This window comes from Schistocerca nitens, chromosome 2, assembly GCF_023898315.1.
Source record: "Schistocerca nitens isolate TAMUIC-IGC-003100 chromosome 2, iqSchNite1.1, whole genome shotgun sequence".
NCBI classification, from domain to species: Eukaryota; Metazoa; Arthropoda; class Insecta; order Orthoptera; family Acrididae; genus Schistocerca; species Schistocerca nitens.
Window position 1 is genome coordinate 247,492,793 of NC_064615.1, and position 17,317 is coordinate 247,510,109.

A 17,317-nucleotide genomic window follows, 5' to 3' on the forward strand; every position below is an offset into this window, starting at 1 on the left:
GTAATGCGTTTTGTTTACTAGCTTGCTTTATTGAATGAAGGAATAAGGTTAGTAGTAGTGCTTGAAAGAAATCATGGTTTGAAAGAGTACCTATTACCTACGATACGTTTTATTTAATTATCACAGGTGGAGTTTGCAATACATTTAATGTCTGGAACAAAATTTCTACATACAGACAAACGCAAACAGTTATGCAAACTTTCATCACTGATGCTTGCTCTTAGCCGAGACTTATTCGAAAAAAATCTCTCACTAACGTATGTCGAGCCAAACATTGACATTATCTTCGCGGCTTCATGATGGAGACGAGGAAACTCTTGCTGTGGAAAGTCGTGATAAAAGTCTATTACACGTCTTGCCAAAAGAAACTTTTCTCTCAGACGAAAATCACACTGTAGATCTATTAATTCAATTTGTAAATTGGGACGAATATCATCTACAGTAACAGCAAATGGTCTCGAGAACCATTCAAAAGCTTGGGATAAATATATTTCCCCAAATCGCTTGAGAAATTCCTCTTTTATTGCACTAAGCACGGAAACATTTTCTTTGCAATTCTGTTCTCGCGCAGTAGACAGAGAAAGGAAATGCTTTGCGTTCTCTGACGAGAGCTGTCATTGCCACAACTCAAGCTTGCTAGTGAAACCTTGCACCTTTTCAGCCATTTCACAAATTAGCTGATTTTCTCCTTGCAAACTTGTGTTCAATGCATTCATGTGTACTGTAATGTCCACTAAAATGCAAGGTCGGCAACCCACTCTGGATCTTCTAACTTGGGGTTGTATCTTCCTTTGTCCTTTAAAAACTGATTTATTGGTATTCTCCGCTCAAAAAAATCTTTTGAGTACATTACCGCGGCTAAGCCAGCGGACGTCACTGTGGTATGGTATGTCACCTTACTCTTCTCCATTTCAGCTAAATATGTGTGAAACTGTGTAAGCCCTTGGAATCTCAAATAATTAACTGCCCGAATAACCACTTGTATGACGTCCCCTAGTCATGCTGCTTTTGCACAGAGTACTTCTTGGTGCAAAATGCAGTGGATGGTGTGCAATGATTATTCTGTACGCTGTAGCTTTTTTCTTAGTGATCCAACAAATCCCATTTGTTCCCCTTTTCATTGCAGGTGCTCCGTCTGTTGTCACTGACACCAAACGTTCCCAATTTAAGCCCGCTGAATCGACAGCTTCTTCAACGGCTTTTAGGATGTCCGCGCCAGTGGTCGTGCTTTTTAAAGATATCATATCTAAAAAATCCTCTGTTATGTGCAGAGCAGTGTCCACGCCACGGACATAAATCACTAATTGGGCGGTGTCTGAAATATCTGTGGACTCATCAAGTGCGATGGAAAATGCAATAAACTAGTGCACTGCACTCCTTAATTGAAGGTAAACGTCATCTGCCATGGTACTTATACGACGGCTTACAGTCCGCCGAGAAAGAGTGATAGTTCGAAACTGGTTTGCATTCAGTGGACAAAGTAAATCAGCAGCGTCATTGATGCACTCCTTTATAAACTCACCTTCAGCAAATGGTTTTCCAGCTCTCGCTATAATAAGGGCAATCTTATAACTAGCACGTACCGCTGGGATATCATTGTTGTCATCCTGAAAAATTAAATCAGTTAGAAGGGAGACATGACGAAAGAAAGTCGCAGATCTCTCGTGACAACAGCAACTTACGTCAGATTCATCTAGTATCGTCAGATCGCTCTTCTTAAGCTCAGTCAATTTCCCCATCCGTTCAGAATCCAACAATAAATTGTACTCGTCCTTATTATAATGGCGTTCAATACTAAACTTCCGCTGACCAGCGAAGATGTTGCCACATATTAAACATTTCGAATTTTCTCGTTTTTACAAAAGGAAAAATTAATCTCCAATTACTTTTTAAAAATCTCCACTTCACCGTTTCCTTGATTCACTCTGCATTTTCCGGTTTTTGAAATAAAAAAATCACTACGTAGTGGTCGCTTCGCATCAGCGTCCGCAGCTTAGTCTGTTACTGCACTGCCGCAACCTGCCGGCTGTCGCCACTGTCCTGGTCGACGACTGCACGCGAGCAGCACACGTGCACCGCTGTGCGCTCATGAGCCGCGTGCTACGTTTGCCCGCCCCTGGCTTACTAGAACTACGAAGTACTTGTGTATTAGCAGACCCAACGTAGTGGGAAGAACCCTTGAGGCTGAATGAGGCCCTGATATCTAATAACTATGATAAGAGACTGCACAATGTGGGGGCAGTATCCTCTCTTTGTATGCCCTCTTTAGGCGACAAACGTGTGGCAAAATAGATAAAATAATAGCAACTTCTGTATTGAATGCAAACAATGATTCACTATTTACTCATTTCATCATGTTAAGGAAAACATGAACACTTAAAAAAACTAATACTTCATAAGAAAATAAACTTGTTTTTATTTTGGAGGTGCTTAATTTACAGTGTCTCACCTTGAGGATTTCTAACACGTGAAAAATATGAACCAGGTACAGTGATATTGTACTTTTTGGATATTTTTGTAACTAACTTATGAGTAAAACCTGAAACTCTTGAGACCACTACTGGATTAACAAATGTTCGTCTACAAACAAATTCTGCATCAGTTGAATATGTAAACACGTCCGCCGCCCACCGCTGTAGGCAAGACAGCAGTCCACGGCACAACAAACCAGCAGTATCAGTGGTTTTCAAAATGCGACTCAAAACAGATTCTCGGGCAAATAGCACTACACCTGCTACAGCTGTCAAATGCTGTGAACAAAACAAATGAAGATGTTACTAATATTAACAATACAGACGAAGTATGGTCGGAGACAGAAGAATGAAACACAAACATTAATAAACAGTCTACTCTAAAAACATATACCGTATTTACTCGAATCTAAGCCGCACTTTTTTTCCGGTTTTTGTAATCCAAAAAACCGCCTGCGGCTTAGAATCGAGTGCAAAGCAAGCGGGAGTTCTGAAAAATGTTGGTGGGTGCCGCCACAACTAACTTCTGCCGTCGAATATATGTAGCGCCACACAGGCATGCTTTGTAGGCACAAAGATAAATACTGGCACCAAAATCTCTGCGTCAGTAAATAAATTAAAAAAAAAGTGGAAGACGAGCCTTTTTCCTCCGCCCAGAGTTTCGACCACTGCATTTTGGTACATTATCCAACGAAGTAAATACAAATTCTGTATTGTTGATCTTCGAATGTAACAGAATTTCAATGTACTGCGAAAATCCGACTGGCAAGACTGTTTGGGATGTTTGTCAATATGGCCAACTCTACGTTCTGAATTTTTTCCTACCTGTGAGAAGAGATGGTTGCTAATAGGAGCTTTTATGAATTGTGAATCACATGTAGTATTCTCTTCGCCATAAGATTAATACGAATATAAACATTTTGCCATGTATTGTTTCGTGTTTGCTACTATCTCATTTAAATCCTGTCTGCCTAATAAACTACGAAACTAGAGTGAGACAACAGCAAACGCGGAAGAATATACATATCATGTCATGTTTATATTCGTATTATTCTTATGCCTGATAGTGATACAGTCATAAATGAAGCACGGCAACTGACTAGATTTTTAAATCTAAGATGACTCTAATTTCTGTGCAGAATGTAATGAACTAAAGAGGCGCCTGCAAAGATTTTGGAACGGAGAAAAATTTTCGCTAAAATTTCGTTCAGCGTACGCAGTCTGTTATTTGGTTCTTGTTGATCATTATCAAAGAAAGCAGTAGTGTAAGTAACAACAAATGTTTCGCTAATGAGACGACTCCTCTCTATTTTTTATTTGTAAGCGGCGGTAGCGCGCACAAAAGCAAGCCACGCCGCGAGCGGCGACAGGCCGTAAACACGCACTATCAGAATGCGACAAACAATGCATGACAGTGCAGTAATGCATTTTCAGCTTGGAGTGACGTAAACACCTATAACAAAGAGAATGGCACTTATCAGATCAAAGAAAAATAAGCAATCAATTCAAACCAGACGAAGCACGGGAAAAAGGAAGGATATCCGTATAAATACGGACGGAGCGCGTGACGCGTAGCAATGGCTACCTGGTAAACTGTAACTGCTAAGCTTACGACTCGAACCAAACTACTGCAGCTGTATCGTCATTCATTCGACCTAAATTGTGTCTCATATTACAACTAGACGAACTTTGTTTCGATTTGAAGGTGCGACCTAAAACTTTTCTCTCCCATTGAATTTCGAGTCTCAAATTTCAGGTGCGGCTTAGATTCGGGAAAATTTTTTTTTCCTTGATTTCGAGTCTCATTTTTCAGGTGCGGCTTAGATTCGAGTGCGGCTTAGATTCGAGTAAATACGGTAATATGTATGTGGACTCTACGGTATCTTATTGCAATAATGCTTTGTACTGTAGAAACAAACACAACAATGTTACACCATTAATAACAACACCATCACACAATAAAAGACATAAATATGACCTTGCCACACAGCAAAATAGGGTCAAGTATTCACAAAATTAACACTTTTGAAAAGAGATGAGATACCAAATCACAGATGAATCACAAAATATGAAAACAGAATAATTACATGGAGACGCAGCAAAAGTTATACAGCAGAAAACAATACATAGTGACAAGCATTCATTCACTGTATTCTGTACACACTGTCATGAAGGAGAACCTACAGGGATAAAGAATTCAGTAACGGACAGAAACAACCACTCCGGGCTATTTCTGTAAAATATACTAACTGATCATAACTAGTGTAATACACTCATAGGAATTACTTCTAGATAACATGTGGTTCTTCTTATTCTAATAATTTAAATGTATTATAAATCAGGATATTATGCATTTTGGAAGGCAGCTACTTTGGAAAAAAGGTAACTACTTTTCATCTTACACTTATCGGCTTCTCTTTTCGTCTATGAATGCTATCAGCTGTCTATATGCTGCAAAAACATGAACCTAAACATTAACTAGAATTTATATTCCCCAGATGAAACATTCTCATAAATTACAAGAGTGAAGAGCAGGGGACCTGAACTACCACCTCACTTCACTCTCCACTGGGAAGCTCATGGATTTCACATATGGAGGCAGATTTCAAGTGTGCCTATTGATCTCTACTTATCATACCTGTAAGACATTTTTATTTGTTTGTAACTCCATCATGTGATTTTTTGTAAGATTAACTCTTAACCTGGTTGTGGTCAACCAGCTGTATGCCTATTACAATATTCTCCTAGCTGAGTCTTGTACGGATGTGTTTGGCCCATTTATCAGTATACCACTATATCAATAAACATCACAGTTTTTCAAGTGTCCTGTAACGTCTTTAGTAAATCAATTACAGGAGGAGACCATCCTTGCGAGACATCATGCCGACTAATCTCTTAGAAATATTTTGACAGTGTTGGTTCCATTAGCCTCACTGAGAAGGAGCTCAGATTCTGAGCTGTGTCGCATCCACTTGTTGGACGGCACTAACAAACCACCTTGTGATATAATAAATTCTCTCCATCCAATATTCTGAGAGGAACATTGGTGGAGAGCAAAGTAGTTCATTCAATGGTGATCCCACTGTGTTGTCATATTTTACAGCATGATGTGCAATATAACCTACTACATATCTGAAACCTTATGCTAAGTGTTTCAACACATTTTGTCACAGCAGATGGTGTAGCAGCCTCATAACTGAAACTTTGGTATCTCTGCTTTCCCATCTAGCATGGCCATTGCTTCATACATATCAGGCAAAATTCCACAAAGCAAACTCAATGACAGGAACTATTGTTGGTCATCTTCCAGTCTTACAGATGAAATGTTTGACAGTTGAATGTCTTGGGTGTACTTTCCAAGAAGCAACAAATGCAAGTGATGTTTCACTTCATTTGGAGGAGGTTGTTGTTAGAAATGACCAATGCCTCTGATCTGTGATTATAACTTTTTGAGGCAATCCTGGTTCAGCCATCTTAGTAACACACACTTAACACCAAGTGACAGAAGGTCAGAACGAAGGACAAATAAATAATTAATTGATGTTAGCAATCCTTTCTGGAATGACAATAGTTGTTTTGTTGCCAGCCTACATTTTTAACATAAAAAATACATTTTATCAAGAATCATTCACTGGAGTTGTTCATTAGTGCCATAAGCAATCGCTGATGTCTTTTTGTCAATTATTTTGCGAGAATTCAGAATGTCAAATGAGCCATTAACAAGATGAAAGAAGTCTGCTGTTTGCTCTTCTTCTGGCAACAGATAACAAATTGCCTGAGAATTCTCTAATTTTAACAATGAGGTGAAACTGTGGTAGTTTGTGGTGCATTTTAATTCCAGCACTATCTAATGATAGCAGCTTGTTGAGTGTTACTTTTGTAATTATTTCCCGTTGGAAAGCTTTATGCCATCATCAACAAAGTGGTTGCAAAGTAATTTGTACAAGTAAAGGACATCTGAAAAGATCCACAGGAAACACTAATTCACGAGATAAATGCACATTTTGTGCCACACACATTGATTTTATGGCCCAAGATCTGAAATGACTGCATCAACACTATAAAGTACATTGAGTTTAGTAATGCCACTTTCATCTGAATATCTACAACATGAGTCTCCACTTCATCAAATGTCACACTTACACTGAATTTCATTTCATCAAAAGACAAAACACACACACACACACACACACACACACACACACACACACACTTTATGTCAGAAAATGCATATTCCTTAGCTTTCATCAAATGTGACACATCACTAAGGGTGACAATGGAATGATGGAATGAACCTGAGGAACATCTCTTTAAATTTGAAATTCCGGGAAGTGGAAATCAGTTTCATTTCTTAAAAAGGCATGGCACTTCCTAGAGGTAGGCGAACTGCCTGCTTTTTGTTTTTACATTTGGTTTGCTTTTTTGCAGATAGTAAAAAGCTGATTTTAGTTTCATGGAAAATATTCATCAAAATGGCCTTCACATTATTAAACACTACATTATTTGTAGCCAACTGACTCACCCTTTGTCTGTGATGAAAGACATGAAGTTTCTCTATCACTTTTAGTATCTCATTTTCTATTCAAATTCCCTCATCATCAGCTGGTTTGATTTACCAACATTCTACATTGATGAGCAAAACATTAAGACCCATGTCCACCACAAGACTGAATGCAACCTGGTGGCACTGTAGACACGACAGGGTAAGAAAAGCATAGAAGTGGGCCAAAGACAAATGGGGAATCTTTCTAGCAATAATACAACCTGCAAATGGGGAACTCAACTGGCATAAGTGATTTAGACAAAGGGTAGATTGTTACAAACCAGAGCCTGGGAATGAGCATTTTTGGAATCTGTGAAGCTGGTCAACTGTTTGCTTGCTGCTGTTATGTGTATCTTTGGGAACTGGTTGAAGGATGGCAAAACTATGAGCAGGCATCAAGGTATAGTCCTCCAGGCCTCTTCACAGAACTTGGAAGTCTGAGGCTTGCTACTCTGTAGAGCAGGATAGGCAGCAATCCACGGCAGAACATATGACAGAATGCAGCACTGGTGCAGGTACAAGTCCTTCAGAGCACAGCGTTCAGTGCACATTGTTGAACAAGGGTTCCACAGAAGACAACAGCTGTGTGTTCCCATATTAACACAGTGACATCATCAATCACTGTAATTGGCATGGGATCATCACTTTTGGATTGTCGATCAATGGAAATGTGCCTCTTGGTTGGATGAATCACGTTTCTTGTTACACTAGCTCAATGGTTGTGTCTAGATAAGCTGTTCATGCAATCTGCTGTTCGAAACATACCCTGCACCATGGAAGCATTGGACGGGCAGTAACATCCTATGTTAGACATTCACCTCTGCTTCCATGAGACATGTGGTGGTGGTAATTGAAGGCACCATGACACCAGTCGACTGCATGAACATTCTGTAGACCACCTACATCCCTTCATGCCTAATATCTTCCTTGATGACAGTGGCATCTTCCAGCAGGATAAATTGTGCATGTCACAAGGCCTGAACCATGTTACAGTGGTTTGAGGAGTGTGACAGAGATCTCACATAGTTGCCTTGGCCACCAAATTTGCCTTGTCTTCACAGAACAGAACACATCTGGCATGTTACATGATGCCAGCTCCACATTCACAAACCACCGACCAATAATTTATTGGAATTGCATGACCTGTGCATAGACACCTGGTGCCACATACCTCCTTGGACCTCCTAAGCACTTGTCAAACCCATGCTTTGCAGAATCACTGCTGTGTTGTATTCTGAATGTGGACCAACATACTATCAGACAATTGGTCATAATATTTTGGATCATCAGAGTATTTCCCTTGTTTTACTTTTGTTGATGTTTATCTTACAGTCTCTTTTCAGTGCACTACCCATTCTTTTACTCTCTGAACTTTAATCCCCACCAAATTTCTGCTTCATTTACTTTGCAGTTTGCTCAGTGTACAAATTGAATAACATCTGGGATAGATTACAACCCTGTGTCACTCCCTTCTCAACTATTACTTCCTCCCTTTCATGTCCTTCAAGTCTTATAACACCTGTCTGGCTTATGCAAAGGAGGTAGGTTATCTTTTGCTCCCTGTATTTTATGCCTGATACCTCCAGAATTTCAAATAGTGTTTTCCAGTCAACATTGTCAAAACCTTTCCTTAAACAGTTAAGAACTACACTGTACAATACACAGCTGTGCTACTTTGTTTTTTTGAAGACAATTGATTTTGGTCCTTAATCATACCATCTTTTAATTCAAATGGGGAAACAGGGTGGACCCAACTGTCTCTGATGAAGTCAGGACGTAACTGTTACATGTAGAAACTTAATAATAGTAATAATAATAATAATAACAATAATGGAACTTCTATTAGTTGAATTTGGCAAATAATAATAATAATGGAATTTCTATTAAACTGTATTTGGCACTGCAGTTCAACAATGCATATCTGCACTGCTTTTTGAGACACAATGATGGTTGGATTGTGGACCAAAATCAAATGTCTTCAACTACAATATGGTAGTATAGCTGTGTACTGTACAATGCAATTATTAACCATCCTAAAAGCTGCTCAGCATCACCAAGACAACATATTTCTTTCTTTAGATCTATAGATGCTCAAAACATAGGTTTGCCTTTGTTCAATCTATCTTCTAAGATAAGTAGTAGAGTCAACTCCCTCTGTGTTCCTACATTTCTCTGGAACCAAAACTGATCTTTCTAAGATCAGCTTTTACCAGTTTTTGCATTCTCCTTTAGACAATCCTTATCACAGTTTTGCAACCATGACTTATTAAACCTGATGGGTCATTAAATGTGGTTTAAGTAAATATTAGGTGATACCAGTGAATCAGTTTAGTGAATGAGATGCTAAACGTAGTAGACGAGTTTCGCTATCTTAGCAGCAAACTAACTGGTAATGGTCAAAGTGGAGAGGATACAACTGCGGTCTGGCAACTGCAAGAAAAGCGTTTGTGAAAGAAAAAAAAATCATTAACACTGAATATAAATTTAAATGGTCAGAAGTCTTTTCTGAATATATTTGTCTGGAGGGTAACCTCTTGCAGAAGACAAGAGAAATTAGGGCTCATACGAAATCTTTCAAAATCTGGTGCTACTGGAGAATGCTAAAGATTAGATGGATCAGTCACTTAACTAATGAGGAAGTACTGAACAGAATTGGGGAGACAAGAAATTTGTGGCACAACTTGACTAAATGAAGGGATTGGTTGATGGGACACATCAAGGGATCACCAATTCAGTACTGGAGAGAAGTGTGGAGGGTAATAATCGTAGAAGGAGACCAAGAGATGCAAAAGATAAGCAGATTCAGAAGGATGTAGGTTGCAGCAATTATTCATAGATGAAGAGGCTCGCAAAGGGTAGAGTAGCATGGAGAGCTGCATCAAACCACAACAACAACAACATGGAGGCTTAGATACAATAGTTTTCCCTGTGCTCTATTTGTGATTGGGACAGGAAATGGAATGACAAGTAGTGGTACATGGTACACTCCGCCATGTATTATATGCTGGCTTGCAGAGTACATACATAGATGTAGATGTAACATGGATGATAAACAGTTCAGATAAGAAGAGACTATAAACTTTTGAAATGTGGTCCTACAGAAGAAAGCCGGAGATAGGAAGATCAGGTTACTCACAAGGAGGTACAAAACTGAATTTGGGAGAAAATAAATTTATGGCACAATCTGACTAAAAGAAAAGAACACTCGATAGGACAAATCTTAAGGCACCAAGAAATCGTCAATTTGGTAATGGAGTGCTGTGTAGGGGATAGAAATTGCAGACAGAGGCCAATGCATGACTACAGCAAGCAATGCAGATGAAGAGGCTTGCACAGAATACATAAACATGGAGAGCTGCATGAAACCAGCTGTCATACTAAAGCCCATGACAAACAAGGATGAAATCAACAGGAAGTGCAGGGAAACTAAAGCGAAAAGGCTGCAGCAAAAGTAAGAAGAAATCCAAAAAAGAAATGGCCATTGGAAGAACTGATTCAGCATATAGAAAGATCAAAATAATGTTTGGTGGAATTAATTGAAAAGGCATCAAACAAAAAGTAAAAAAGAAATTTGACCATTGAAAGCAGAGAAACAGAACAAGTAAGTGGGAAGAGTACACAGAGGACTTCTAGTAGTAGTACTTTATAATATAACTGCTGGAAAAGGTAACTGAATAATTCAAGTTGGAGTGTAAAATTCTGAGACTGCAGAGATCCCATTGGGCTTCCACAAGAATAGAATCCATATAATCCCAAAAATGTCAAATGTAGACAATTTCTAGAACTATTATACGATCAGCTTAACAGTTCATACATCCAAGTAACTGGCAGGAATAGTATTGAGATGAATGGAAAAGAAAAGTAAAGACACCACAGAGGCAGTTCTGATATACCCAACAAGATAAAAAAAAAATGGTGAAAAATGTTTAAAATCTCAAAAAAATGTAAACAAGTGTTCAACAAGATAAAAATGATGCAAAATGTTCTAAACTCTGAAAGAAAGTGTAACCTATCAGGAGAGATGGGTAATAACCATACAGTATCTACAAGAACCAAGAGGAAACAATTAGAATGCAAGACCAAGTGAAAAGTGCTTAGACTAAAAAGGGTGCAAGATATGGATGCAATCTTTCTCCCCTATTCTTCAACCTGTACATTGAAGTAATGGCAAAAATAAAAAAAGAAGTTCAGGAAAGGGATTAAAATTTGAGAAGGAACAACATCAATGATAGTCTTTGTTGATGCCATTGTTATCTTTAGTGAAAATGAGAAAGAATAACAGGACTTGTTGACTAGAATGACAACTACTAAGCACAGAAAATGGATTCAGAGTACACTAAAGGAAAACAAAATCAATGATAAGTAGCAGAGAAAAGATTAGTGATAAATTAACAACAGAACTGATGACCACCAAAGTGAAGGAATTACTCTGAAGCAAAATAAGGTGTTATAGATAAAGCAAGGAGGAGATAAGTACCTGACTGTCACAGGCAAAGAGAACATTACTTATTAAAAGAAGTCTACATAGGTGTCCCTTTGAGGAAGAAATTTTTGAGAATGTACATCTGGGCACAGCATCATACGGAAGTTATTCACCCACTGTGGGGGAAAAAAAAGATAATCAAAGTGTCTGAGATGCAATGTATTAGAAGGATGTTGCAAATGAAGTGGACTGATAAGATAAAACTAGACCTGAGGAAATTCTTTGAAGACTCAGTGAGGAAAGCAATATATGGACAACACTAACTAAAATAAGGGATAGGATGATGGGAGACATGTCGAGGTATAAGGGAACAATCTCTATGGTACATGAGGGAGCCTTAAATGCAAAAACTGCACAGGAAGACAGAGACTGGAATACATCCAACAAATAATTTAGGATGGTGGATGTTGCTCTGAGAAAGATACAGTGGTACAGGAGAGGAAGTAGAGGTGAGGGGAAAAAATAAAATACAAAATTAAAAAAAGAAATACACAACTGCATCAACTAAGGCACAGCTATGACACACAGTTCGGAAATCACTAGTAGTAGTAGTAGTAGTAGTAGTAGTAGTAGTAGTTTATTCATCCAGAGACAATTTACATTGCATGGATTTCGTCAAAAAATACATAGTATATATATATCTAAAAACAAAGATGATGAGACTTACCAAACAAAAGCACTGGCAGGTCGATAGACACACAAACAAACACAAACATACACACAAAATTCTAGCTTTCACAACCAACGCTTGCTTCGTCAGGAAAGAGGGAAGGAGAGGGAAAGACGAAAGGATGTGGGTTTTAAGGGAGAGGGTAAGGAGCCATTCCAATCCCGGGAGTGGAAAGACTTACCTTAGGGGGAAAAAAGGACGGGTATACACTCGCACACACACACACATATCCATCCGCACATACACAGACACAAGCAGACATTTGTAAAGGTAAAGAGTTTGGGCCAACTCTTTGCCTTTACAAATGTCTGCTTGTGTCTGTGTATGTGCGGATGGATATGTGTGTGTGTGCGAGTGTATACCCGCCCTTTTTTCCACCTAAGGTAAGTCTTTCCGCTCCCGGGATCGAAATGACTCCTTACCCTCTCCCTTAAAACCCACATCCTTTCGTCTTTCCCTCTCCTTCCCTCTTTCCTGACGAAGCAACCGTTGGTTGCGAAAGCTAGAATTTTGTGTGTATGTTTGTGTTTGTTTGTGTGTCTATCGATCTGCCAGCGCTTTTGTTTGGTAAGTCTCATCATCTTTGTTTTTAGATATATTTTTCCCACATGGAATGTTTCCCTCTATTATATTCATAGTATATATATATATATATATATATATATATATATATATATATATATATAGGGTGAACAATACTATACAAAATACAGATGTGCATAGTAGACTACATAACATCAGACCACATTGAAATAGCATGTACAACTTTGATTATTTACATTGATGTATGAGAAAGACTTTTTACATGGATTACACAGTTGATATTTAGATATAACACATACAATTCAAGCACTTTTGTACATATTATTTATTTAGATCATAGCAACAGTCAGATAAAAATTACTATTGGCACAGAGTACATAAATATAATTGTTTAGTATGAAGCTATTCCAGGTATTCTTTTACACTATAATACCAGTTGGTCATTAAAAATTTGAATACTGCTTCTTTAAATGAAGACATTTTTTTTTCTTTTATCTTTACCAGAAGTTTGTTATACAATCTGCTTCCTTGTATGTTTGTTTGTTTCTGCGCCAAAGCCTTGTTAACTCTTTTTATATGAATGTCATTGCACTTTCTTGTGTTGTAAGTATGTAGATCCGAGTTGGATTGGAAATTGTTAATATTTCGTTTTACATTAATTACGCTTTTCTGTATATAGAGGCATGGTAGGGGTAGAATATTCAGCTGTTTAAATAATTGCTGTGAAGGAACTGTTGGTAATTATTCTAACAGCTCGTTTTTGTAGAGTGAAGATGGTTTTGAGATTTTTCTTACTATGACCCCAGAAGATGAGGCCATAGGTAATAGCAGAATGTATATAAGCAAAGTAAACAGCTCTGCTACATTCCCTACTACATACAAAGCTAATAACGCGTAAAGCAAAGCAAGCAGAGCTTAACTTATGCGAGAGATACAGGATATGGGATTTCCAGTCTAAATTTTCGTCTATATGTACACCTAAGAATTTTGTGGTAGCAACTCTCACAATTTCTTTATTTTGTATTCTGAGATCTAGATCAGAGTGTGACTTTGCTTTCCTGTAATGGATATAATTAGTTTTAGAGATATTTATGGTTAAATTGTTCACTTCAAACCAATTTTGCAAATATTCTATAACTCTGGTTGTAGATGTTGGCAATATCCGGTTTATGTCAGTTACTACAATGTTTGTGTCATCCGCAAACAGGGTTATATGAGTACCATTGTTTGTTCTTGATATCATTTATGTAAAGAAGAAATAGGAGAGGTCCTAGAACACTCCCCTGCGGTACCCCAATTGGCACAGTCTGAATATCCGATCTGTAAACAATACTTTGGTTTTTACTGTTTGTTGTTGCAATTTCTACTACCTGTTTCCTATTATGGAGATATGACTGAAACCACTTTTTAGCTACTCCTCGTATACCGACATATTCTAATTTGTCTAGCAGGATATCATGTTGGACAGTATCAAATGCCTTTGAGAGGTCCAAATTTATTCCTATTGTACTGTTGTTCTTATCTAGCCCCGTTATAATATTTTCAATGAATTGGGTGATGGCTGACTCTGTACTCATTCCTTTGCGAAAGCTGTGTTGGTTTACAGACAATAGATTGAATTTCTCGAGGTAATTTGTAATTCTGTTTTTCATGACTGTCTCTATTACTTTTGAAAATACCGATAATAAAGCTATTGGTCTATAGTTTCCCACTTCATGTATATTGCCCTTTTTATACAATGGTTTTACTTTTGCAATTTTTAATCGTTGTGGAAAGACACTTTCTGAAAATGATATGTTTATGATGTGTGAGAGTGGGTCTGATATGACACTAGCACATCTCATCATGACTGAGCAAGGTATCTCGTCAATCCCTGAGGACATTTTATTCTTCATTGTTTTTATTATTCGATTAACTTCCAATTTGTTCATGGGAGGTAGCAATAATGAATTAACACTTTGTTCTTCTGGGATTGATGTTCTACTAATCTTAGAACAATTTTTACTCAGATTGATTGGGCTATTTATGAAGTAGTCATTAATGTAATTTGCTAAAGTAAGATTTCTGACTAGCACACCTTGATCATCTTTTAAAACAAAGTCATCTGGATTTCTAACATTTTTGCTTGAGCCTATTTCTTTTTTTACTACATTCCATATAGCTTTTGATTTGTTTGCTGACCCAGCAATTACACTGTCATTGTGCATTGTCTTGGCTTTTTTGATCACCTTCCTGTAAATTTTCTTGTATGTCTTAACATAATCTGTGAAGTGTTCATCTTTGTTATCTTTTTTGAGTTGACTGATATGTTTTAGTGTTTGACTAGATACTCTAATAGCAGGTGTTATCCACTGGCTTGTGTTCCTAGGCATGACATTGATCTTTGTGAGCTTTCTTGGGAAACACATCTCAAACAGGGACATGAATGTACTAGAAAAAGCATTGAAAGATTCCTCGATTGTTGTTTGTGCAAAGACATCTTCCCAGGTTTCATTAGCTAACAACTGGATGAAAGTATTTACTTTTTCTGTATAGAAGTGCCTTTTGTATCCCCACTTATAATTTACTGCCTTGGGGATAGAGTAATTTATGTATGTTAATAGTGTATTGTGATCCGAAAGACTTAAGTTTACGTTTAGTGGCTCAGTGATACCATTCTCCATATTTGAGAAAATATTGTCTAAAAGAGAAGATGACAGTTCTGTTTGAGGAGTGTGACAGAGATCTCACATAGTTGCCTTGGCCACCAAATTTGCCTTGCCTTAACAGAACAGAACACATCTGGCATGTTACATGATGCCAGCTCCACATTCACAAACCACCGACCAATGGCATCTGTAAAGAGTGGTTTCATGTGGAAGCTGCTGAGTATACTCAAAAGCTGTCTTTTTTCATCACTTTCAATTAACAGGTTAATATTAAAATCTCCACATAAAAGTAATTTCACTTCATTACTATAAAAAGTGTTTAATGCTGCTTCTATTTTTTTGAAGAATATGTTTTTGTCACCCAGTGGAGATCTATATACTGTAATGACAACAAGTTTTTCACTCTTCTCCTCAGTTTTTAACTCTATGGCACATGATTCAAAATGTTTTTCTATATTTAGATGGTCCAATTCTGTTTTCACTTTGAACTGCAGTCCTACTCTAGAGTAAATGCATACCCCATCATTTTTAAAAACACTTCGGCTATAATGTGTTGTTAAATTAAACTTGCTTATATTTATGAGAGTTAATTCACTAGCCTTGCACCAGTGTTCAGATAAACAAATACAAGAGACATCAGCAAGATTATTTAAAGCTACTTCTAGATCTAGTACTTTGTTTCTGAGGCATTGAATATTCTGATACATTATCCTGACTGTTTTGCAAGTATTTTTTCTTTTGTCATTACCTGGTAATGTGCTGCTTTTTCCATAGTAGTTGTGACTTATCTGCAAATTTTCTTGCTGATTTGTCACAATCTTTTCCATTTCTTGGTCTGAAGCCATAAAAAATCCTTATTTAATGATGTAGATGTACCTTGTCTTTGACTCCTCCTTAGGCAGTGTAGTGTTGCTGCAACTGTTGTTGATGGTTTTGTTGCTGCTGCTACTGTTGTTGTTGGTTCAGTTGCTGCTGCTGTTGTTGCTGCTGCTGCTGCTTCTGTGTCCGGAGGTGGTGGTGGTGGTAGTGGTAGTGGTAGTGGGTGTGGTGGTGGTGGTGCTGACAGGATTCTTCGTGCTGTTGCTGCCTTTGATTCTTTTATTGGCGCTATTTCTGTTGGTGGTGGATCTGTTGTTGTCGTATCTGTTGGTTTTGCCCTGTAATTGCTGATGCCTGTGGTTTCCTTCCTCTTTTCTGCCAGTGACTGTAGTGGAACTGCTACAGTTGTTGACACCATTTCTGCTTCTGTTGCTTGTGCTGCTGCTGCTATTGGTCTTGTTGCTTGAGCTGGTTCAGATGTTGCTGGTTTTGCTGGTGCTGCAGTTGTTACTGAATTTGATCGTGATGCTGTAGCAATTTGTGGTTCTGCAGCTGCTTTAGTTGTTGTCTCCAAGACAGATTCACTTCCTCCATGGTTGCTTCCAGTAATGTATTGGTAGTTCATTACAATGGCTGGTACTGACTCATAGATACTTTGTTTTTTATATGTTTCTAACGTTTCGTAAATTGCTTTTTACAGAGATGACTTGCCTCTTCTATTCAGGTGCATGCCATGTTTTGTAAAGCTGCATCTATCCAGGAAATCGATTGATAGAAATCTTGTGTTTGGGTACACTTTACACGCTGTTTGTATCTGTTTATTTGCTTTCTTAATTTCGGCGTTCACACATGAAGCAGATATGAGGTCATGCCTATGTGGTATACCAATAACAGTTACTTTTTGGTTTTCTATCGAACTGAGGGCACTTTTGAGACAGATAATAGCGTTAGCTAACTCGTTAACAATACACATCATTTGCTCCTCCAATTAATACAACATGACGATTTTTGTTGTCTTGTTTGTCCAGTAAAACGTCCCTAATAATTTCCCGCATTGGTGCTCCTGGTTTAACAAGACTGCATACTTTCAGATCGTAATGGTTTCGTAGTACTTCCGCCAGTCCGCATCCGTGGCTATCT

General features: G+C 38.0%; 1 protein-coding gene across 1 annotated transcript in view; it reads right to left on the reverse strand.

Moving 5' to 3' along the window:
• Positions 1-2,392: 2,392 nt before the first annotated feature.
• The window catches only part of LOC126235965 (Fanconi anemia group A protein-like), a 236,043-nt gene continuing 221,118 nt past the window's right edge, over positions 2,393-17,317 (reverse strand). The window contains exon 24 of the mRNA XM_049944936.1: positions 2,393-2,750. Coding sequence (XP_049800893.1) covers positions 2,436-2,750 — 315 coding nt within the window. The 3' untranslated portion in view covers positions 2,393-2,435. The remainder of the gene's footprint in view (positions 2,751-17,317) is intronic.